At 38.9% G+C, this 23,137-nt stretch overlaps 1 protein-coding gene across 1 annotated transcript in view; it reads left to right on the top strand.

Annotated features, from left to right (window-relative positions):
- Nucleotides 1-23,137, top strand: part of LOC123462910 (CAP-Gly domain-containing linker protein 1-like) — a 59,419-nt gene that overhangs the window by 19,824 nt on the left and 16,458 nt on the right. The window contains exons 9-18 of the mRNA XM_045157155.1: nt 5,674-5,819; nt 6,911-7,028; nt 9,265-9,410; nt 10,502-10,619; nt 12,855-13,000; nt 14,092-14,209; nt 16,444-16,589; nt 17,681-17,798; nt 20,033-20,178; nt 21,270-21,387. Of these exons, the coding sequence (XP_045013090.1) occupies nt 5,674-5,819; nt 6,911-7,028; nt 9,265-9,410; nt 10,502-10,619; nt 12,855-13,000; nt 14,092-14,209; nt 16,444-16,589; nt 17,681-17,798; nt 20,033-20,178; nt 21,270-21,387 (1,320 nt within the window). The remainder of the gene's footprint in view (nt 1-5,673; nt 5,820-6,910; nt 7,029-9,264; nt 9,411-10,501; nt 10,620-12,854; nt 13,001-14,091; nt 14,210-16,443; nt 16,590-17,680; nt 17,799-20,032; nt 20,179-21,269; nt 21,388-23,137) is intronic.

Below are 23,137 nucleotides of genomic sequence, written 5' to 3'. Positions count from 1 at the left end.
GACACTGCAAAGTGAATTACAAGTCAGCCTGAGTTAGAGTGAGACCCTACCTCAAAAAACAAAAAAACAACAACAGCAACAAAATCAGAAAACATAAAAACCCTCCTAGAGGCAGTGTATTTTTGGGATAGGCTTATGGCTGTTAAAGCCAGCTCCCCATTGCAGTGTTTGGCACGCTCTCCTGTTGCCATTGTCTACCTAATGTTGGCCAGGGGATAATGTCCATCTCTGCTCATGTCATCATTTTACCTGCCATTGGGAGCTTCCCCTCGAGTCTGTAAGTCAAAATTAACCCTTTTTTTTCCCCCAAAAGCTGCTAATGGTCAGGTGATTTTCTGGCAGCAATGAAAACCTGACTGCAGCAATTGGGTAAGGTGCTTGCCTGTGAAGCCTAAGGATCTAGGTTTGATTCTCCATTACTCAAGTGAGCCACATTAACATGGTGACATATGCATCTAGAGTACATTTGCAGTGACTGGAAGCCTTGTCATGCACATTCTCTGTCTATCTTCTATATATAAATCAATCTCTCTCTCATATAAAGAAATAAATATTTTTTCAAAATATTTTCAATAAAGTCGGGTGTGTGGTGATGCATGCCTTTAATCCCAGCACTCGGGAGGCAGAGATAGGAGGATCACCATGAGTTCGATGCCACCCTGAGACTACATAGTGAATTCCCAGGTCAGCCTGGGCCAGAGTGAGACCCTAACTTGAGAAAAACCAAAAAATATATTTTTTTCAATAAAAGAATGACGTGTTCTGAAACCAGTACACTGCCCTCTGGTCAAAAGACCCTGTAATCCCTGTCACTAGAAAATTAGCTTCATTCCCACTTACTGTATATGAAAGTCTCCATATCTGGATGAAAGGAAATTATAGCTCACAGAATTGCAACAGGTAAATCCGTTGTTCAGTGTGAGGATGTTGTGGAAGGTAGAGAGGGCAGGTACTTCCCGGGGAGATCTAGCAAGGGTAGAACTAGCCCACCTCTTCAGCACATGCTTTCAGATCATTCTGGCCACAAATTCAGCTAAAAAGTTCTTTCAAAACACTCAGTAGAGAGTTTGCCTGACATGCTGAGGATGTGGGATTGACACTCAGAATGCATGCACCTGTAAACTTGCTCACACATACGCACACACACACAAATTATATTTGGTGAATTCTATCAATACAGGCAAAATTGTTTGTCCATATTTTTTTTATTTTGATATTTTAATGCTTGGCTTAGGTTAGCCTGTCATGCTTCTGCCTTCCTCCAGTAGACATTTCTATTCCTCCTGTATTGCTTAATTTCTCTTTTAATAGGACCATCCCTATAGAAATATATTTACTTCTTTAGACCAATTGAAAACCTATAATTTTACACAGTTTGTATGCTGCCATGCCCATTTCTGTGTTAAAACTCTATATGATGGGGCTGGAGAGATGGCTTAGCCATGAAGACATTAGCCCTGTGAGGCCTAAGGACTCAGGTTTGATTCCTCAGTACCCACATAAGTCAGATGTACAATGTGGCACATGCATCTCGACTTCATTTGCAGTGGCTAGAGGCCCTGGAATGCCCCCTCTCTATCTGACTCTCTCTCCCTCTCTTTCTCTCTGTCTCTCTCTCTCTCTTTCTCTTTCCTTCTATTTCTCTCAAAAATAAAGAAAATTTTTAAAAATGAGTGTAACTGAAGAACTTCAGAAAACCATGAAAAAATAACACAGAAAAAATCCTGGCTGGAGAGATGGCTTAGCAGTTAAGGCATTTGCCTGCAATACCAAAGAATTCCCCAGGTTTGATTCCCCAGGATCCACAGAAGCCAGATGCACAAGGTGGCACATGCTTCTGGAGTTCGTTTGCAGTGGCTGGAGGCCTTGCCCATTCCCCCCCCCCCTGTCTCTCACTCTCTCAAATAAATAAATAATTTTTAAAATCCCTGAATAGTACGCAATACCATGTACATATGTATAGTTCTATCTTTTTCACCTATTTAAAACGTTCTCTGAATAACTGAAGGTACTTTAGGAATAAAATACCCAGCATTTATTTCCATAGCAACTACCTTAAATATGTCCTTTAATTTCTTTTAGCCGAAAGAGCAATATCTCAAAAAATTACAATGTAATCAAAATTCTTCAGATAGAAGTTTCACAAAAATACCCATTGACACATCTGTTAAATGAATGCAACAATAGAAATACTAAAGAAGAGTCAGAAACATCGTCTAGACTACCAAAGTAAGTCAAAGCAAATAATTGTGTAAAATAAACAAAGCTCACTAATGTGTCCTATACTTTTTACTGAGAGGTTAATGAGATTTGGTGCATCATGAATAAAAAGTAAACAACATGACCAAACCTGGGAAAGCACATTTAACAACTTAAGTTCCATTCATAAGTTAAAGTGACTTATATCACTTTCCATCTGGTGTTTACACACCACATACCCTTTAATATTCATATGCATGTTTCACCTGACTTATCTATTAGAGTTTAGGCTGAATAGTTGTGAGGCTTTTTAACTGAGAAAGTGTCATACACATAAAATAATGCATGGTATTTCCTATAATTATGAAATTTAAATTTTGATTATTTTTGAGCATAATAAGTTAACCCAAAGAGTTAAGTGTTACTAATGTTACACTTGTGGGCATATTCTGGCACTTGCTAAGTTAACTTTCTGTGACATCCTTGATGCTGCCACTAGATGGACAAATTGTTCCGCAAATTTTCTCTGTTCAATGTAAATGCCTGCTTTCAAATCAAAACTGTAACATTATTGTGAAGGAACATTAATTTAAAAGTGGCTGAAATGATTCCTTGTTCACTGTGAAAGATGCCTGGAGGACAGAAGGGGTGGTTTCCTCAGTGAAAATTTGAGAAAGATGGGCTCAGGTAATGATCTTAGAAGCTGACTGGGTTTATTTTAGTCACCATCTGAAACAAATCCTTTTTCCCCGTGGTTGTTTGGCTGAATTATCCCTCAGTTATTAACCTCACCCATGTATTATATGGAATGTACATCACTGAAAGAAAATTAATCCAAACAGATTTGGGAATTTGTATTTTCAAAAACACCCTATACTGGCTTACTAAATGCAAGTATTGGTAGAGTTTTTGAAAGTATGTGTTTTTTCTTCATGCATATCTTTAATAAGGTCAACATGCTATTTAAACTAATTTATGACTCCTGAAAACCTTTAATGGTCAAGTAAATGAATGCATGCTTCATCTCAGATATCCTTACATTTTTTCCAGTTAAATATGTTTGTAACTGAAGTATTCTTCACGGAATGGGAGAATCTATGCTCACCTTTTGTTCTCTTGACAGGCGTCCTGTGCAATTTAGTTTGGGGACTGACCAAAGACATTCAGAGCCAGAAGACTTAAGGACAGCAAACATAAACCCAAGGTCTTCTGTGGAGAGTCCTAATTTCAACCTAGCCAAAGTGAGTCTGAACAATGAATTTCTTGGTGTAACATTTCACATGTAATGCTTGCTTTTAATTTGGTGAACAAGAGCCTGGCATGGTGGTGCACGCCTTTAATCCCAGCACTCAGGAGGAAGAGGTAGTAGGATTGCCATGAGTTCTAGACCACCCTGAGATTACATACTGAATTCCAGGTCAGCCTGAGTTAGAGTGAGACCCTACCTCAAAAAACAAAAAAAACAACAACAGCAACAAAATCAGAAAACATAAAAACCCTCCTAGAGGCAGTGTATTTTTGGGATAGGCTTATGGCTGTTAAAGCCAGCTCCCCATTGCAGTGTTTGGCACGCTCTCCTGTTGCCATTGTCTACCTAATGTTGGCCAGGGGATAATGTCCATCCTCTGCTCATGTCATCATTTTACCTGCCATTGTGGAGCTTCCCCTCGAGTCTGTAAGTCAAAATTAACCCTTTTTTTCCCCAAAAAGCTGCTAATGGTCAGGTGATTTCTGGCAGCAATGAAAACCTGACTGCAGCAATTGGGTAAGGTGCTTGCCTGTGAAGCCTAAGGATCTAGGTTTGATTCTCCATTACTCAAGTGAGCCACATTAACATGGTGACATATGCATCTAGAGTACATTTGCAGTGACTGGAAGCCTTGTCATGCACATTCTCTGTCTATCTTCTATATATAAATCAATCTCTCTCTCATATAAAGAAATAAATATTTTTTCAAAATATTTTCAATAAAGTCGGGTGTGTGGTGATGCATGCCTTTAATCCCAGCACTCGGGAGGCAGAGATAGGAGGATCACCATGAGTTCGATGCCACCCTGAGACTACATAGTGAATTCCAGGTCAGCCTGGGCCAGAGTGAGACCCTACCTTGAAAAACCAAAAAATATATTTTTTTCAATAAAAGAATGACGTGTTCTGAAACCAGTACACTGCCCTCTGGTCAAAAGACCCTGTAATCCTGTCACTAGAAAAATTAGCTTCATTCCCACTTACTGTATATGAAAGTCTCCGTATCTGGATGAAGGAAATTATAGCTCACAGAATTGCAACAGGTAAATCCTTGTTCAGTGTGAGGGTGTTGTGGAAGGTAGAGAGGGCAGGTTACTTCCCGGGGAGATCTAGCAAGGGTAGAACTAGCCCACCTCTTCAGCACATGCTTTCAGATCATTCTGGCCACAAATTCAGCTAAAAAGTTCTTTCAAAACACCTCAGTAGAGAGTTTGCCTGACATGCTGAGGATGTGGGATTGACACTCAGAATGCATGCACCTGTAAACTTGCTCACACATACGCACACACACACAAATTATATTGGGTGAATTCTATCAGATACAGGCAAAATTGTTTGTCCATATTTTTTTAATTTTGATATTTTAATGCTTGGCTTAGGTTAGCCTGTCATGCTTCTGCCTTCCTCCAGTAGACATTTCTATTCCTCCTGTATTGCTTAATTTCTCTTTTAATAGGACATCCCTATAGAAATATATTTACTTCTTTAGACCAATTGAAAACCTATAATTTTACACAGTTTGTATGCTGCCATGCCCATTTCTGTGTTAAAACTCTATATGATGGGGCTGGAGAGATGGCTTAGCCGTGAAGACATTAGCCTGTGAGGCCTAAGGACTCAGGTTTGATTCCTCAGTACCCACATAAGTCAGATGTACAATGTGGCACATGCATCTCGACTTCATTTGCAGTGGCTAGAGGCCCTGGAATGCCCCCTCTCTATCTGACTCTCTCTCCCTCTCTTTCTCTCTGTCTCTCTCTCTCTCTTTCTCTTTCCTTCTATTTCTCTCAAAAATAAAGAAAATTTTTAAAAATGAGGGTAACTGAAGAACTTCAGAAAACCATGAAAAAATAACACAGAAAAAATCCTGGCTGGAGAGATGGCTTAGCAGTTAAGGCATTTGCCTGCAATACCAAAGAATTCCCCAGGTTTGATTCCCCAGGATCCACAGAAGCCAGATGCACAAGGTGGCACATGCTTCTGGAGTTCGTTTGCAGTGGCTGGAGGCCTTGCCCATTTCCCCCCCCCCCCGTCTCTCACTCTCTCAAATAAATAAATAATTTTTAAAATCCCTGAATAGTACGCAATACCATGTACATATGTATAGTTCTATCTTTTTCACCTATTTAAACGTTCTCTGAATAACTGAAGGTACTTTAGGAATAAAATACCCAGCATTTATTTCCATAGCAACTACCTTAAATATGTCCTTTAATTTCTTTTAGCCGAAAGAGCAATATCTCAAAAAATTACAATGTAATCAAAATTCTTCAGATAGAAGTTCACAAAAATACCCATTGACACATCTGTTAAATGAATGCAACAATAGAAATACTAAAGAAGAGTCAGAAACATCGTCTAGACTACCAAAGTAAGTCAAAGCAAATAATTGTGTAAAATAAACAAAGCTCACTAATGTGTCCTATACTTTTTACTGAGAGGTTAATGAGATTTGTGCATCATGAATAAAAAGTAAACAACATGACCAAACCTGGGAAAGCACATTTAACAACTTAAGTTCCATTCATAAGTTAAAGTGACTTATATCACTTTCCATCTGGTGTTTACACACCACATACCCTTTAATATTCATATGCATGTTTCACCTGACTTATCTATTAGAGTTTAGGCTGAATAGTTGTGAGGCTTTTTAACTGAGAAAGTGTCATACACATAAAATAATGCATGGTATTTCCTATAATTATGAAATTTAAATTTTGATTATTTTTGAGCATAATAAGTTAACCCAAAGAGTTAAGTGTTACTAATGTTACACTTGTGGGCATATTCTGGCACTTGCTAAGTTAACTTTCTGTGACATCCTTGATGCTGCCACTAGATGGACAAATTGTTCCGCAAATTTTCTCTGTTCAATGTAAATGCCTGCTTTCAAATCAAAACTGTAACATTATTGTGAAGGAACATTAATTTAAAAGTGGCTGAAATGATTCCTTGTTCACTGTGAAGGATGCCTGGAGGACAGAAGGGGTGGTTTCCTCAGTGAAAATTTGAGAAGGATGGGCTCAGGTAATGATCTTAGAAGCTGACTGGGTTTATTTTAGTCACCATCTGAAACAAATCCTTTTTCCCCGTGGTTGTTTGGCTGAATTATCCCTCAGTTATTAACCTCACCCATGTATTATATGGAATGTACATCACTGAAAGAAAATTAATCCAAACAGATTTGGGAATTTGTATTTTCAAAAACACCCTATACTGGCTTACTAAATGCAAGTATTGGTAGAGTTTTTGAAAGTATGTGTTTTTCTTCATGCATATCTTTAATAAGGTCAACATGCTATTTAAACTAATTTATGACTCCTGAAAACCTTTAATGGTCAAGTAAATGAATGCATGCTTCATCTCAGATATCCTTACATTTTTTCCAGTTAAATATGTTTGTAACTGAAGTATTCTTCACGGAATGGGAGAATCTATGCTCACCTTTTGTTCTCTTGACAGGCGTCCTGTGCAATTTAGTTTGGGGACTGACCAAAGACATTCAGAGCCAGAAGACTTAAGGACAGCAAACGTAAACCCAAGGTCTTCTGTGGAGAGTCCTAATTTCAACCTAGCCAAAGTGAGTCTGAACAATGAATTTCTTGGTGTAACATTTCACATGTAATGCTTGCTTTTAATTTGGTGAACAAGAGCCTGGCATGGTGGTGCACGCCTTTAATCCCAGCACTCAGGAGGAAGAGGTAGTAGGATTGCCATGAGTTCTAGACCACCCTGAGATTACATACTGAATTCCAGGTCAGCCTGAGTTAGAGTGAGACCCTACCTCAAAAAACAAAAAAACAACAACAGCAACAAAATCAGAAAACATAAAAACCCTCCTAGAGGCAGTGTATTTTTGGGATAGGCTTATGGCTGTTAAAGCCAGCTCCCCATTGCAGTGTTTGGCACGCTCTCCTGTTGCCATTGTCTACCTAATGTTGGCCAGGGGATAATGTCCATCCTCTGCTCATGTCATCATTTTACCTGCCATTGTGGAGCTTCCCCTCGAGTCTGTAAGTCAAAATTAACCCTTTTTTTCCCCAAAAAGCTGCTAATGGTCAGGTGATTTCTGGCAGCAATGAAAACCTGACTGCAGCAATTGGGTAAGGTGCATGCCTGTGAAGCCTAAGGATCTAGGTTTGATTCTCCATTACTCAAGTGAGCCACATTAACATGGTGACATATGCATCTAGAGTACATTTGCAGTGACTGGAAGCCTTGTCATGCACATTCTCTGTCTATCTTCTATATATAAATCAATCTCTCTCTCATATAAAGAAATAAATATTTTTTCAAAATATTTTCAATAAAGTCGGGTGTGTGGTGATGCATGCCTTTAATCCCAGCACTCGGGAGGCAGAGATAGGAGGATCACCATGAGTTCGATGCCACCCTGAGACTACATAGTGAATTCCAGGTCAGCCTGGGCCAGAGTGAGACCCTACCTTGAAAAACCAAAAAATATATTTTTTTCAATAAAAGAATGACGTGTTCTGAAACCAGTACACTGCCCTCTGGTCAAAAGACCCTGTAATCCTGTCACTAGAAAAATTAGCTTCATTCCCACTTACTGTATATGAAAGTCTCCATATCTGGATGAAGGAAATTATAGCTCACAGAATTGCAACAGGTAAATCCTTGTTCAGTGTGAGGATGTTGTGGAAGGTAGAGAGGGCAGGTTACTTCCCGGGGAGATCTAGCAAGGGTAGAACTAGCCCACCTCTTCAGCACATGCTTTCAGATCATTCTGGCCACAAATTCAGCTAAAAAGTTCTTTCAAAACACCTCAGTAGAGAGTTTGCCTGACATGCTGAGGATGTGGGATTGACACTCAGAATGCATGCACCTGTAAACTTGCTCACACATACGCACACACACACAAATTATATTTGGTGAATTCTATCAGATACAGGCAAAATTGTTTGTCCATATTTTTTTTAATTTTGATATTTTAATGCTTGGCTTAGGTTAGCCTGTCATGCTTCTGCCTTCCTCCAGTAGACATTTCTATTCCTCCTGTATTGCTTAATTTCTCTTTTAATAGGACATCCCTATAGAAATATATTTACTTCTTTAGACCAATTGAAAACCTATAATTGTACACAGTTTGTATGCTGCCATGCCCATTTCTGTGTTAAAACTCTGTATGATGGAACTGGAGAGATGGCTTAGCAGTGAAGACATTAGCCTGTGAGGCCTAAGGACTCAGGTTTGATTCCTCAGTACCCACATAAGTCAGATGTACAATGTGGCACATGCATCTCGACTTCATTTGCAGTGGCTAGAGGCCCTGGAATGCCCCCTCTCTATCTGACTCTCTCTCCCTCTCTTTCTCTCTGTCTCTCTCTCTCTCTTTCTCTTTCCTTCTATTTCTCTCAAAAATAAAGAAAATTTTTAAAAATGAGGGTAACTGAAGAACTTCAGAAAACCATGAAAAAATAACACAGAAAAAATCCTGGCTGGAGAGATGGCTTAGCAGTTAAGGCATTTGCCTGCAATACCAAAGAATTCCCCAGGTTTGATTCCCCAGGATCCACAGAAGCCAGATGCACAAGGTGGCACATGCTTCTGGAGTTCGTTTGCAGTGGCTGGAGGCCTTGCCCATTCCCCCCCCCCCCCCCCGTCTCTCACTCTCTCAAATAAATAAATAATTTTTAAAATCCCTGAATAGTACGCAATACCATGTACATATGTATAGTTCTATCTTTTTCACCTATTTAAACGTTCTCTGAATAACTGAAGGTACTTTAGGAATAAAATACCCAGCATTTATTTCCATAGCAACTACCTTAAATATGTCCTTTAATTTCTTTTAGCCGAAAGAGCAATATCTCAAAAAATTACAATGTAATCAAAATTCTTCAGATAGAAGTTCACAAAAATACCCATTGACACATCTGTTAAATGAATGCAACAATAGAAATACTAAAGAAGAGTCAGAAACATCGTCTAGACTACCAAAGTAAGTCAAAGCAAATAATTGTGTAAAATAAACAAAGCTCACTAATGTGTCCTATACTTTTTACTGAGAGGTTAATGAGATTTGTGCATCATGAATAAAAAGTAAACAACATGACCAAACCTGGGAAAGCACATTTAACAACTTAAGTTCCATTCATAAGTTAAAGTGACTTATATCACTTTCCATCTGGTGTTTACACACCACATACCCTTTAATATTCATATGCATGTTTCACCTGACTTATCTATTAGAGTTTAGGCTGAATAGTTGTGAGGCTTTTTAACTGAGAAAGTGTCATACACATAAAATAATGCATGGTATTTCCTATAATTATGAAATTTAAATTTTGATTATTTTTGAGCATAATAAGTTAATCCAAAGAGTTAAGTGTTACTAATGTTACACTTGTGGGCATATTCTGGCACTTGCTAAGTTAACTTTCTGTGACATCCTTGATGCTGCCACTAGATGGACAAATTGTTCCGCAAATTTTCTCTGTTCAATGTAAATGCCTGCTTTCAAATCAAAACTGTAACATTATTGTGAAGGAACATTAATTTAAAAGTGGCTGAAATGATTCCTTGTTCACTGTGAAGGATGCCTGGAGGACAGAAGGGGTGGTTTCCTCAGTGAAAATTTGAGAAGGATGGGCTCAGGTAATGATCTTAGAAGCTGACTGGGTTTATTTTAGTCACCATCTGAAACAAATCCTTTTTCCCCGTGGTTGTTTGGCTGAATTATCCCTCAGTTATTAACCTCACCCATGTATTATATGGAATGTACATCACTGAAAGAAAATTAATCCAAACAGATTTGGGAATTTGTATTTTCAAAAACACCCTATACTGGCTTACTAAATGCAAGTATTGGTAGAGTTTTTGAAAGTATGTGTTTTTCTTCATGCATATCTTTAATAAGGTCAACATGCTATTTAAACTAATTTATGACTCCTGAAAACCTTTAATGGTCAAGTAAATGAATGCATGCTTCATCTCAGATATCCTTACATTTTTTCCAGTTAAATATGTTTGTAACTGAAGTATTCTTCACGGAATGGGAGAATCTATGCTCACCTTTTGTTCTCTTGACAGGCGTCCTGTGCAATTTAGTTTGGGGACTGACCAAAGACATTCAGAACCAGAAGACTTAAGGACAGCAAACGTAAACCCAAGGTCTTCTGTGGAGAGTCCTAATTTCAACCTAGCCAAAGTGAGTCTGAACAATGAATTTCTTGGTGTAACATTTCACATGTAATGCTTGCTTTTAATTTGGTGAACAAGAGCCTGGCATGGTGGTGCACGCCTTTAATCCCAGCACTCAGGAGGAAGAGGTAGTAGGATTGCCATGAGTTCTAGACCACCCTGAGATTACATACTGAATTCCAGGTCAGCCTGAGTTAGAGTGAGACCCTACCTCAAAAAACAAAAAAACAACAACAGCAACAAAATCAGAAAACATAAAAACCCTCCTAGAGGCAGTGTATTTTTGGGATAGGCTTATGGCTGTTAAAGCCAGCTCCCCATTGCAGTGTTTGGCACGCTCTCCTGTTGCCATTGTCTACCTAATGTTGGCCAGGGGATAATGTCCATCCTCTGCTCATGTCATCATTTTACCTGCCATTGTGGAGCTTCCCCTCGAGTCTGTAAGTCAAAATTAACCCTTTTTTTCCCCCAAAAGCTGCTAATGGTCAGGTGATTTCTGGCAGCAATGAAAACCTGACTGCAGCAATTGGGTAAGGTGCTTGCCTGTGAAGCCTAAGGATCTAGGTTTGATTCTCCATTACTCAAGTGAGCCACATTAACATGGTGACATATGCATCTAGAGTACATTTGCAGTGACTGGAAGCCTTGTCATGCACATTCTCTGTCTATCTTCTATATATAAATCAATCTCTCTCTCATATAAAGAAATAAATATTTTTTCAAAATATTTTCAATAAAGTCGGGTGTGTGGTGATGCATGCCTTTAATCCCAGCACTCGGGAGGCAGAGATAGGAGGATCACCATGAGTTCGATGCCACCCTGAGACTACATAGTGAATTCCAGGTCAGCCTGGGCCAGAGTGAGACCCTACCTTGAAAAACCAAAAAATATATTTTTTTCAATAAAAGAATGACGTGTTCTGAAACCAGTACACTGCCCTCTGGTCAAAAGACCCTGTAATCCTGTCACTAGAAAAATTAGCTTCATTCCCACTTACTGTATATGAAAGTCTCCATATCTGGATGAAGGAAATTATAGCTCACAGAATTGCAACAGGTAAATCCTTGTTCAGTGTGAGGATGTTGTGGAAGGTAGAGAGGGCAGGTTACTTCCCGGGGAGATCTAGCAAGGGTAGAACTAGCCCACCTCTTCAGCACATGCTTTCAGATCATTCTGGCCACAAATTCAGCTAAAAAGTTCTTTCAAAACACCTCAGTAGAGAGTTTGCCTGACATGCTGAGGATGTGGGATTGACACTCAGAATGCATGCACCTGTAAACTTGCTCACACATACGCACACACACACAAATTATATTTGGTGAATTCTATCAGATACAGGCAAAATTGTTTGTCCATATTTTTTTTAATTTTGATATTTTAATGCTTGGCTTAGGTTAGCCTGTCATGCTTCTGCCTTCCTCCAGTAGACATTTCTATTCCTCCTGTATTGCTTAATTTCTCTTTTAATAGGACATCCCTATAGAAATATATTTACTTCTTTAGACCAATTGAAAACCTATAATTTTACACAGTTTGTATGCTGCCATGCCCATTTCTGTGTTAAAACTCTGTATGATGGGGCTGGAGAGATGGCTTAGCCGTGAAGACATTAGCCTGTGAGGCCTAAGGACTCAGGTTTGATTCCTCAGTACCCACATAAGTCAGATGTACAATGTGGCACATGCATCTCGACTTCATTTGCAGTGGCTAGAGGCCCTGGAATGCCCCCTCTCTATCTGACTCTCTCTCCCTCTCTTTCTCTCTGTCTCTCTCTCTCTCTTTCTCTTTCCTTCTATTTCTCTCAAAAATAAAGAAAATTTTTAAAAATGAGGGTAACTGAAGAACTTCAGAAAACCATGAAAAAATAACACAGAAAAAATCCTGGCTGGAGAGATGGCTTAGCAGTTAAGGCATTTGCCTGCAATACCAAAGAATTCCCCAGGTTTGATTCCCCAGGATCCACAGAAGCCAGATGCACAAGGTGGCACATGCTTCTGGAGTTCGTTTGCAGTGGCTGGAGGCCTTGCCCATTTCCCCCCCCCCCCCCGTCTCTCACTCTCTCAAATAAATAAATAATTTTTAAAATCCCTGAATAGTACGCAATACCATGTACATATGTATAGTTCTATCTTTTTCACCTATTTAAACGTTCTCTGAATAACTGAAGGTACTTTAGGAATAAAATACCCAGCATTTATTTCCATAGCAACTACCTTAAATATGTCCTTTAATTTCTTTTAGCCGAAAGAGCAATATCTCAAAAAATTACAATGTAATCAAAATTCTTCAGATAGAAGTTCACAAAAATACCCATTGACACATCTGTTAAATGAATGCAACAATAGAAATACTAAAGAAGAGTCAGAAACATCGTCTAGACTACCAAAGTAAGTCAAAGCAAATAATTGTGTAAAATAAACAAAGCTCACTAATGTGTCCTATACTTTTTACTGAGAGGTTAATGAGATTTGTGCATCATGAATAAAAAGTAAACAACATGACCAAACCTGGGAAAGCACATTTAACAACTTAAGTTCCATTCATAAGTTAAAGTGACTTATATCACTTTCCATCTGGTGTTTACACACCACATACCCTTTAATATTCATATGCATGTTTCACCTGACTTATCTATTAGAGTTTAGGCTGAATAGTTGTGAGGCTTTTTAACTGAGAAAGTGTCATACACATAAAATAATGCATGGTATTTCCTATAATTATGAAATTTAAATTTTGATTATTTTTGAGCATAATAAGTTAACCCAAAGAGTTAAGTGTTACTAATGTTACACTTGTGGGCATATTCTGGCACTTGCTAAGTTAACTTTCTGTGACATCCTTGATGCTGCCACTAGATGGACAAATTGTTCCGCAAATTTTCTCTGTTCAATGTAAATGCCTGCTTTCAAATCAAAACTGTAACATTATTGTGAAGGAACATTAATTTAAAAGTGGCTGAAATGATTCCTTGTTCACTGTGAAGGATGCCTGGAGGACAGAAGGGGTGGTTTCCTCAGTGAAAATTTGAGAAGGATGGGCTCAGGTAATGATCTTAGAAGCTGACTGGGTTTATTTTAGTCACCATCTGAAACAAATCCTTTTTCCCCGTGGTTGTTTGGCTGAATTATCCCTCAGTTATTAACCTCACCCATGTATTATATGGAATGTACATCACTGAAAGAAAATTAATCCAAACAGATTTGGGAATTTGTATTTTCAAAAACACCCTATACTGGCTTACTAAATGCAAGTATTGGTAGAGTTTTTGAAAGTATGTGTTTTTCTTCATGCATATCTTTAATAAGGTCAACATGCTATTTAAACTAATTTATGACTCCTGAAAACCTTTAATGGTCAAGTAAATGAATGCATGCTTCATCTCAGATATCCTTACATTTTTTCCAGTTAAATATGTTTGTAACTGAAGTATTCTTCACGGAATGGGAGAATCTATGCTCACCTTTTGTTCTCTTGACAGGCGTCCTGTGCAATTTAGTTTGGGGACTGACCAAAGACATTCAGAACCAGAAGACTTAAGGACAGCAAACGTAAACCCAAGGTCTTCTGTGGAGAGTCCTAATTTCAACCTAGCCAAAGTGAGTCTGAACAATGAATTTCTTGGTGTAACATTTCACATGTAATGCTTGCTTTTAATTTGGTGAACAAGAGCCTGGCATGGTGGTGCACGCCTTTAATCCCAGCACTCAGGAGGAAGAGGTAGTAGGATTGCCATGAGTTCTAGACCACCCTGAGATTACATACTGAATTCCAGGTCAGCCTGAGTTAGAGTGAGACCCTACCTCAAAAAACAAAAAAACAACAACAGCAACAAAATCAGAAAACATAAAAACCCTCCTAGAGGCAGTGTATTTTTGGGATAGGCTTATGGCTGTTAAAGCCAGCTCCCCATTGCAGTGTTTGGCACGCTCTCCTGTTGCCATTGTCTACCTAATGTTGGCCAGGGGATAATGTCCATCCTCTGCTCATGTCATCATTTTACCTGCCATTGTGGAGCTTCCCCTCGAGTCTGTAAGTCAAAATTAACCCTTTTTTTCCCCCAAAAGCTGCTAATGGTCAGGTGATTTCTGGCAGCAATGAAAACCTGACTGCAGCAATTGGGTAAGGTGCTTGCCTGTGAAGCCTAAGGATCTAGGTTTGATTCTCCATTACTCAAGTGAGCCACATTAACATGGTGACATATGCATCTAGAGTACATTTGCAGTGACTGGAAGCCTTGTCATGCACATTCTCTGTCTATCTTCTATATATAAATCAATCTCTCTCTCATATAAAGAAATAAATATTTTTTCAAAATATTTTCAATAAAGTCGGGTGTGTGGTGATGCATGCCTTTAATCCCAGCACTCGGGAGGCAGAGATAGGAGGATCACCATGAGTTCGATGCCACCCTGAGACTACATAGTGAATTCCAGGTCAGCCTGGGCCAGAGTGAGACCCTACCTTGAAAAACCAAAAAATATATTTTTTTCAATAAAAGAATGACGTGTTCTGAAACCAGTACACTGCCCTCTGGTCAAAAGACCCTGTAATCCTGTCACTAGAAAAATTAGCTTCATTCCCACTTACTGTATATGAAAGTCTCCATATCTGGATGAAGGAAATTATAGCTCACAGAATTGCAACAGGTAAATCCTTGTTCAGTGTGAGGATGTTGTGGAAGGTAGAGAGGGCAGGTTACTTCCCGGGGAGATCTAGCAAGGGTAGAACTAGCCCACCTCTTCAGCACATGCTTTCAGATCATTCTGGCCACAAATTCAGCTAAAAAGTTCTTTCAAAACACCTCAGTAGAGAGTTTGCCTGACATGCTGAGGATGTGGGATTGACACTCAGAATGCATGCACCTGTAAACTTGCTCACACATACGCACACACACACAAATTATATTTGGTGAATTCTATCAGATACAGGCAAAATTGTTTGTCCATATTTTTTTTAATTTTGATATTTTAATGCTTGGCTTAGGTTAGCCTGTCATGCTTCTGCCTTCCTCCAGTAGACATTTCTATTCCTCCTGTATTGCTTAATTTCTCTTTTAATAGGACATCCCTATAGAAATATATTTACTTCTTTAGACCAATTGAAAACCTATAATTTTACACAGTTTGTATGCTGCCATGCCCATTTCTGTGTTAAAACTCTGTATGATGGGGCTGGAGAGATGGCTTAGCCGTGAAGACATTAGCCTGTGAGGCCTAAGGACTCAGGTTTGATTCCTCAGTACCCACATAAGTCAGATGTACAATGTGGCACATGCATCTCGACTTCATTTGCAGTGGCTAGAGGCCCTGGAATGCCCCCTCTCTATCTGACTCTCTCTCCCTCTCTTTCTCTCTGTCTCTCTCTCTCTCTTTCTCTTTCCTTCTATTTCTCTCAAAAATAAAGAAAATTTTTAAAAATGAGGGTAACTGAAGAACTTCAGAAAACCATGAAAAAATAACACAGAAAAAATCCTGGCTGGAGAGATGGCTTAGCAGTTAAGGCATTTGCCTGCAATACCAAAGAATTCCCCAGGTTTGATTCCCCAGGATCCACAGAAGCCAGATGCACAAGGTGGCACATGCTTCTGGAGTTCGTTTGCAGTGGCTGGAGGCCTTGCCCATTCCCCCCCCCCCCCCGTCTCTCACTCTCTCAAATAAATAAATAATTTTTAAAATCCCTGAATAGTACGCAATACCATGTACATATGTATAGTTCTATCTTTTTCACCTATTTAAACGTTCTCTGAATAACTGAAGGTACTTTAGGAATAAAATACCCAGCATTTATTTCCATAGCAACTACCTTAAATATGTCCTTTAATTTCTTTTAGCCGAAAGAGCAATATCTCAAAAAATTACAATGTAATCAAAATTCTTCAGATAGAAGTTCACAAAAATACCCATTGACACATCTGTTAAATGAATGCAACAATAGAAATACTAAAGAAGAGTCAGAAACATCGTCTAGACTACCAAAGTAAGTCAAAGCAAATAATTGTGTAAAATAAACAAAGCTCACTAATGTGTCCTATACTTTTTACTGAGAGGTTAATGAGATTTGTGCATCATGAATAAAAAGTAAACAACATGACCAAACCTGGGAAAGCACATTTAACAACTTAAGTTCCATTCATAAGTTAAAGTGACTTATATCACTTTCCATCTGGTGTTTACACACCACATACCCTTTAATATTCATATGCATGTTTCACCTGACTTATCTATTAGAGTTTAGGCTGAATAGTTGTGAGGCTTTTTAACTGAGAAAGTGTCATACACATAAAATAATGCATGGTATTTCCTATAATTATGAAATTTAAATTTTGATTATTTTTGAGCATAATAAGTTAATCCAAAGAGTTAAGTGTTACTAATGTTACACTTGTGGGCATATTCTGGCACTTGCTAAGTTAACTTTCTGTGACATCCTTGATGCTGCCACTAGATGGACAAATTGTTCCGCAAATTTTCTCTGTTCAATGTAAATGCCTGCTTTCAAATCAAAACTGTAACATTATTGTGAAGGAACATTAATTTAAAAGTGGCTGAAATGATTCCTTGTTCACTGTGAAGGATGCCTGGAGGACAGAAGGGGTGGTTTCCTCAGTGAAAATTTGAGAAGGATGGGCTCAGGTAATGATCTTAGAAGCTGACTGGGTTTATTTTAGTCACCATCTGAAACAAATCCTTTTTCCCCGTGGTTGTTTGGCTGAATTATCCCTCAGTTATTAACCTCACCCATGTATTATATGGAATGTACATCACTGAAAGAAAATTAATCCAAACAGATTTGGGAATTTGTATTTTCAAAAACACCCTATACTGGCTTACTAAATGCAAGTATTGGTAGAGTTTTTGAAAGTATGTGTTTTTCTTCATGCATATCTTTAATAAGGTCAACATGCTATTTAAACTAATTTATGACTCCTGAAAACCTTTAATGGTCAAGTAAATGAATGCATGCTTCATCTCAGATATCCTTACATTTTTTCCAGTTAAATATGTTTGTAACTGAAGTATTCTTCACGGAATGGGAGAATCTATGCTCACCTTTTGTTCTCTTGACAGGCGTCCTGTGCAATTTAGTTTGGGGACTGACCAAAGACATTCAGAACCAGAAGACTTAAGGACAGCAAACGTAAACCCAAGGTCTTCTGTGGAGAGTCCTAATTTCAACCTAGCCAAAGTGAGTCTGAACAATGAATTTCTTGGTGTAACATTTCACATGTAATGCTTGCTTTTAATTTGGTGAACAAGAGCCTGGCATGGTGGTGCACGCCTTTAATCCCAGCACTCAGGAGGAAGAGGTAGTAGGATTGCCATGAGTTCTAGACCACCCTGAGATTACATACTGAATTCCAGGTCAGCCTGAGTTAGAGTGAGACCCTACCTCAAAAAACAAAAAAACAACAACAGCAACAAAATCAGAAAACATAAAAACCCTCCTAGAGGCAGTGTATTTTTGGGATAGGCTTATGGCTGTTAAAGCCAGCTCCCCATTGCAGTGTTTGGCACGCTCTCCTGTTGCCATTGTCTACCTAATGTTGGCCAGGGGATAATGTCCATCCTCTGCTCATGTCATCATTTTACCTGCCATTGTGGAGCTTCCCCTCGAGTCTGTAAGTCAAAATTAACCCTTTTTTTCCCCCAAAAGCTGCTAATGGTCAGGTGATTTCTGGCAGCAATGAAAACCTGACTGCAGCAATTGGGTAAGGTGCTTGCCTGTGAAGCCTAAGGATCTAGGTTTGATTCTCCATTACTCAAGTGAGCCACATTAACATGGTGACATATGCATCTAGAGTACATTTGCAGTGACTGGAAGCCTTGTCATGCACATTCTCTGTCTATCTTCTATATATAAATCAATCTCTCTCTCATATAAAGAAATAAATATTTTTTCAAAATATTTTCAATAAAGTCGGGTGTGTGGTGATGCATGCCTTTAATCCCAGCACTCGGGAGGCAGAGATAGGAGGATCACCATGAGTTCGATGCCACCCTGAGACTACATAGTGAATTCCAGGTCAGCCTGGGCCAGAGTGAGACCCTACCTTGAAAAACCAAAAAATATATTTTTTTCAATAAAAGAATGACGTGTTCTGAAACCAGTACACTGCCCTCTGGTCAAAAGACCCTGTAATCCTGTCACTAGAAAAATTAGCTTCATTCCCACTTACTGTATATGAAAGTCTCCATATCTGGATGAAGGAAATTATAGCTCACAGAATTGCAACAGGTAAATCCTTGTTCAGTGTGAGGATGTTGTGGAAGGTAGAGAGGGCAGGTTACTTCCCGGGGAGATCTAGCAAGGGTAGAACTAGCCCACCTCTTCAGCACATGCTTTCAGATCATTCTGGCCACAAATTCAGCTAAAAAGTTCTTTCAAAACACCTCAGTAGAGAGTTTGCCTGACATGCTGAGGATGTGGGATTGACACTCAGAATGCATGCACCTGTAAACTTGCTCACACATACGCACACACACACAAATTATATTTGGTGAATTCTATCAGATACAGGCAAAATTGTTTGTCCATATTTTTTTTAATTTTGATATTTTAATGCTTGGCTTAGGTTAGCCTGTCATGCTTCTGCCTTCCTCCAGTAGACATTTCTATTCCTCCTGTATTGCTTAATTTCTCTTTTAATAGGACATCCCTATAGAAATATATTTACTTCTTTAGACCAATTGAAAACCTATAATTGTACACAGTTTGTATGCTGCCATGCCCATTTCTGTGTTAAAACTCTGTATGATGGGGCTGGAGAGATGGCTTAGCCGTGAAGACATTAGCCTGTGAGGCCTAAGGACTCAGGTTTGATTCCTCAGTACCCACATAAGTCAGATGTACAATGTGGCACATGCATCTCGACTTCATTTGCAGTGGCTAGAGGCCCTGGAATGCCCCCTCTCTATCTGACTCTCTCTCCCTCTCTTTCTCTCTGTCTCTCTCTCTCTCTTTCTCTTTCCTTCTATTTCTCTCAAAAATAAAGAAAATTTTTAAAAATGAGGGTAACTGAAGAACTTCAGAAAACCATGAAAAAATAACACAGAAAAAATCCTGGCTGGAGAGATGGCTTAGCAGTTAAGGCATTTGCCTGCAATACCAAAGAATTCCCCAGGTTTGATTCCCCAGGATCCACAGAAGCCAGATGCACAAGGTGGCACATGCTTCTGGAGTTCGTTTGCAGTGGCTGGAGGCCTTGCCCATTCCCCCCCCCTCCCCGTCTCTCACTCTCTCAAATAAATAAATAATTTTTAAAATCCCTGAATAGTACGCAATACCATGTACATATGTATAGTTCTATCTTTTTCACCTATTTAAACGTTCTCTGAATAACTGAAGGTACTTTAGGAATAAAATACCCAGCATTTATTTCCATAGCAACTACCTTAAATATGTCCTTTAATTTCTTTTAGCCGAAAGAGCAATATCTCAAAAAATTACAATGTAATCAAAATTCTTCAGATAGAAGTTCACAAAAATACCCATTGACACATCTGTTAAATGAATGCAATAATAGAAATACTAAAGAAGAGTCAGAAACATCGTCTAGACTACCAAAGTAAGTCAAAGCAAATAATTGTGTAAAATAAACAAAGCTCACTAATGTGTCCTATACTTTTTACTGAGAGGTTAATGAGATTTGTGCATCATGAATAAAAAGTAAACAACATGACCAAACCTGGGAAAGCACATTTAACAACTTAAGTTCCATTCATAAGTTAAAGTGACTTATATCACTTTCCATCTGGTGTTTACACACCACATACCCTTTAATATTCATATGCATGTTTCACCTGACTTATCTATTAGAGTTTAGGCTGAATAGTTGTGAGGCTTTTTAACTGAGAAAGTGTCATACACATAAAATAATGCATGGTATTTCCTATAATTATGAAATTTAAATTTTGATTATTTTTGAGCATAATAAGTTAATCCAAAGAGTTAAGTGTTACTAATGTTACACTTGTGGGCATATTCTGGCACTTGCTAAGTTAACTTTCTGTGACATCCTTGATGCTGCCACTAGATGGACAAATTGTTCCGCAAATTTTCTCTGTTCAATGTAAATGCCTGCTTTCAAATCAAAACTGTAACATTATTGTGAAGGAACATTAATTTAAAAGTGGCTGAAATGATTCCTTGTTCACTGTGAAGGATGCCTGGAGGACAGAAGGGGTGGTTTCCTCAGTGAAAATTTGAGAAAGATAGGCTCAGGTAATGATCTTAGAAGCTGACTGGGTTTATTTTAGTCACCATCTGAAACAAATCCTTTTTCCCCGTGGTTGTTTGGCTGAATTATCCCTCAGTTATTAACCTCACCCATGTATTATAAGGAATGTACATCACTGAAAGAAAATTAATCCAAACAGATTTGGGAATTTGTATTTTCAAAAACACCCAATACTGGCTTACTAAATGCAAGTATTGGTAGAGTTTTTGAAAGTATGTGTTTTTCTTCATGCATATCTTTAATAAGGTCAACATGCTATTTAAACTAATTTATGACTCCTGAAAACCTTTAATGGTCAAGTAAATGAATGCATGCTTCATCTCAGATATCCTTACATTTTTTCCAGTTAAATATGTTTGTAACTGAAGTATTCTTCACGGAATGGGAGAATCTATGCTCACCTTTTGTTCTCTTGACAGGCGTCCTGTGCAATTTAGTTTGGGGACTGACCAAAGACATTCAGAGCCAGAAGACTTAAGGACAGCAAACGTAAACCCAAGGTCTTCTGTGGAGAGTCCTAATTTCAACCTAGCCAAAGTGAGTCTGAACAATGAATTTCTTGGTGTAACATTTCACATGTAATGCTTGCTTTTAATTTGGTGAACAAGAGCCTGGCATGGTGGTGCACGCCTTTAATCCCAGCACTCAGGAGGAAGAGGTAGTAGGATTGCCATGAGTTCTAGACCACCCTGAGATTACATACTGAATTCCAGGTCAGCCTGAGTTAGAGTGAGACCCTACCTCAAAAAACAAAAAAACAACAACAGCAACAAAATCAGAAAACATAAAAACCCTCCTAGAGGCAGTGTATTTTTGGGATAGGCTTATGGCTGTTAAAGCCAGCTCCCCATTGCAGTGTTTGGCACAGTCTCCTGTTGTCATTGTCTACCTAATGATGGCCTGGGAGTGACGTCCATCCTCTGCTCATGTCATCCTTTTACCTGCCATTGTGGAGCTTCCCCTCGACTCTGTAAGTCAAAACAAACCCTTTTTTGCCCAAAAGCTGCTCTTGGTCAGGCGATTTCTGGCAGCAATGAAAACCTGACTGCAGCAATTGGGTAAGGTGCTTGCCTGTGAAGCCTAAGGATCTAGGTTTGATTCTCCAGTACTCATGTAAGCCTGATTCACATGGTGACATATGCATCTAGAGTACATTTGCAGTGACTGGAGGCCTTGGCATGCATATTCTCTGTCTATCTTTCTATATCGATCTCTCTCTCATATAAAGAAATAAATATTTTTTCAAAATATTTTCAATAAAGCTGGGCCTGGTAATGCACACCTTTAATCCCAGCACTCGGGAGGCAGATAGGAGGATCACCATGAGTTCGATGCCACCCTGAGACTACATAGTGAATTCCAGGTCAGCCCGGGCCAGAGTGAGACCCTACCTTGAAAAACCAAAAAATATATTTTTTTCAATAAAAGAATGACATGTTCTGAAACCAGTACACTGTCCTCTGGTCAAAAGACCCTGTAATCCTGTCACTAGAAAAATTAGCTTCATTCCCACTTACTGTATATGAAAGTCTCCGTATCTGGATGAAGGAAATTATAGCTCACAGAATTGCAACAGGTAAATCCTTGTTCAGTGTGAGGGTGTTGTGGAAGGTAGAAAGGGCAGATTACTTCCCGGGGAGATCTAGCAAGGGTAGAACTAGCCCACCTCTTCAGCACATGCTTTCAGATCATTCTGGCCACAAATTCAGCTAAAAAGTTCTTTCAAAACACCTCAGTAGAGAGTTTGCTGACATGCAAAGGATTTGGGATTGACACTCAGAATGCATGCACCCGTAAACTTGCTCATACACACACACACACACACACACACACACAAATTAGATTTGGTGAATTCTATCAGATACAGGCAAAATCGTTTGTCCATATTTTTTTAATTTTGATATTTTAATGCTTGGCTTAGGTTAGCCTGTCATGCTTCTGCCTTCCTCCAGTAGCCATTTCTATTCCTCCTGTATTGCTTAATTTCTCTTTTAATAGGACATCCCTATAGAAATATATTTACTTCTTTAGACCAATTGAAAACCTATAATTGTACACAGTTTGTATGCTGCCATGCCCATTTCTATGTTAAAACTCTGTATGATGGGGCTGGAGAGATGGCTTAGCAGTGAAGACATTAGCCTGTGAGGCCTAAGGACTCAGGTTTGATTCTTCAGTACCCACACAAGCCAGATGTACAATGTGGCACATGCATCTCGACTTCATTTGCAGTGGCTAGAGGCCCTGGAATGCCCCCTCTCTATCTGTCTCTCTCTCCCTCCCTCTC

This window comes from Jaculus jaculus, chromosome 8 (assembly GCF_020740685.1).
Source record: "Jaculus jaculus isolate mJacJac1 chromosome 8, mJacJac1.mat.Y.cur, whole genome shotgun sequence".
Classification (NCBI taxonomy): Eukaryota; Metazoa; Chordata; class Mammalia; order Rodentia; family Dipodidae; genus Jaculus; species Jaculus jaculus.
This window is presented reverse-complemented; position numbering and strand designations above follow the sequence as displayed.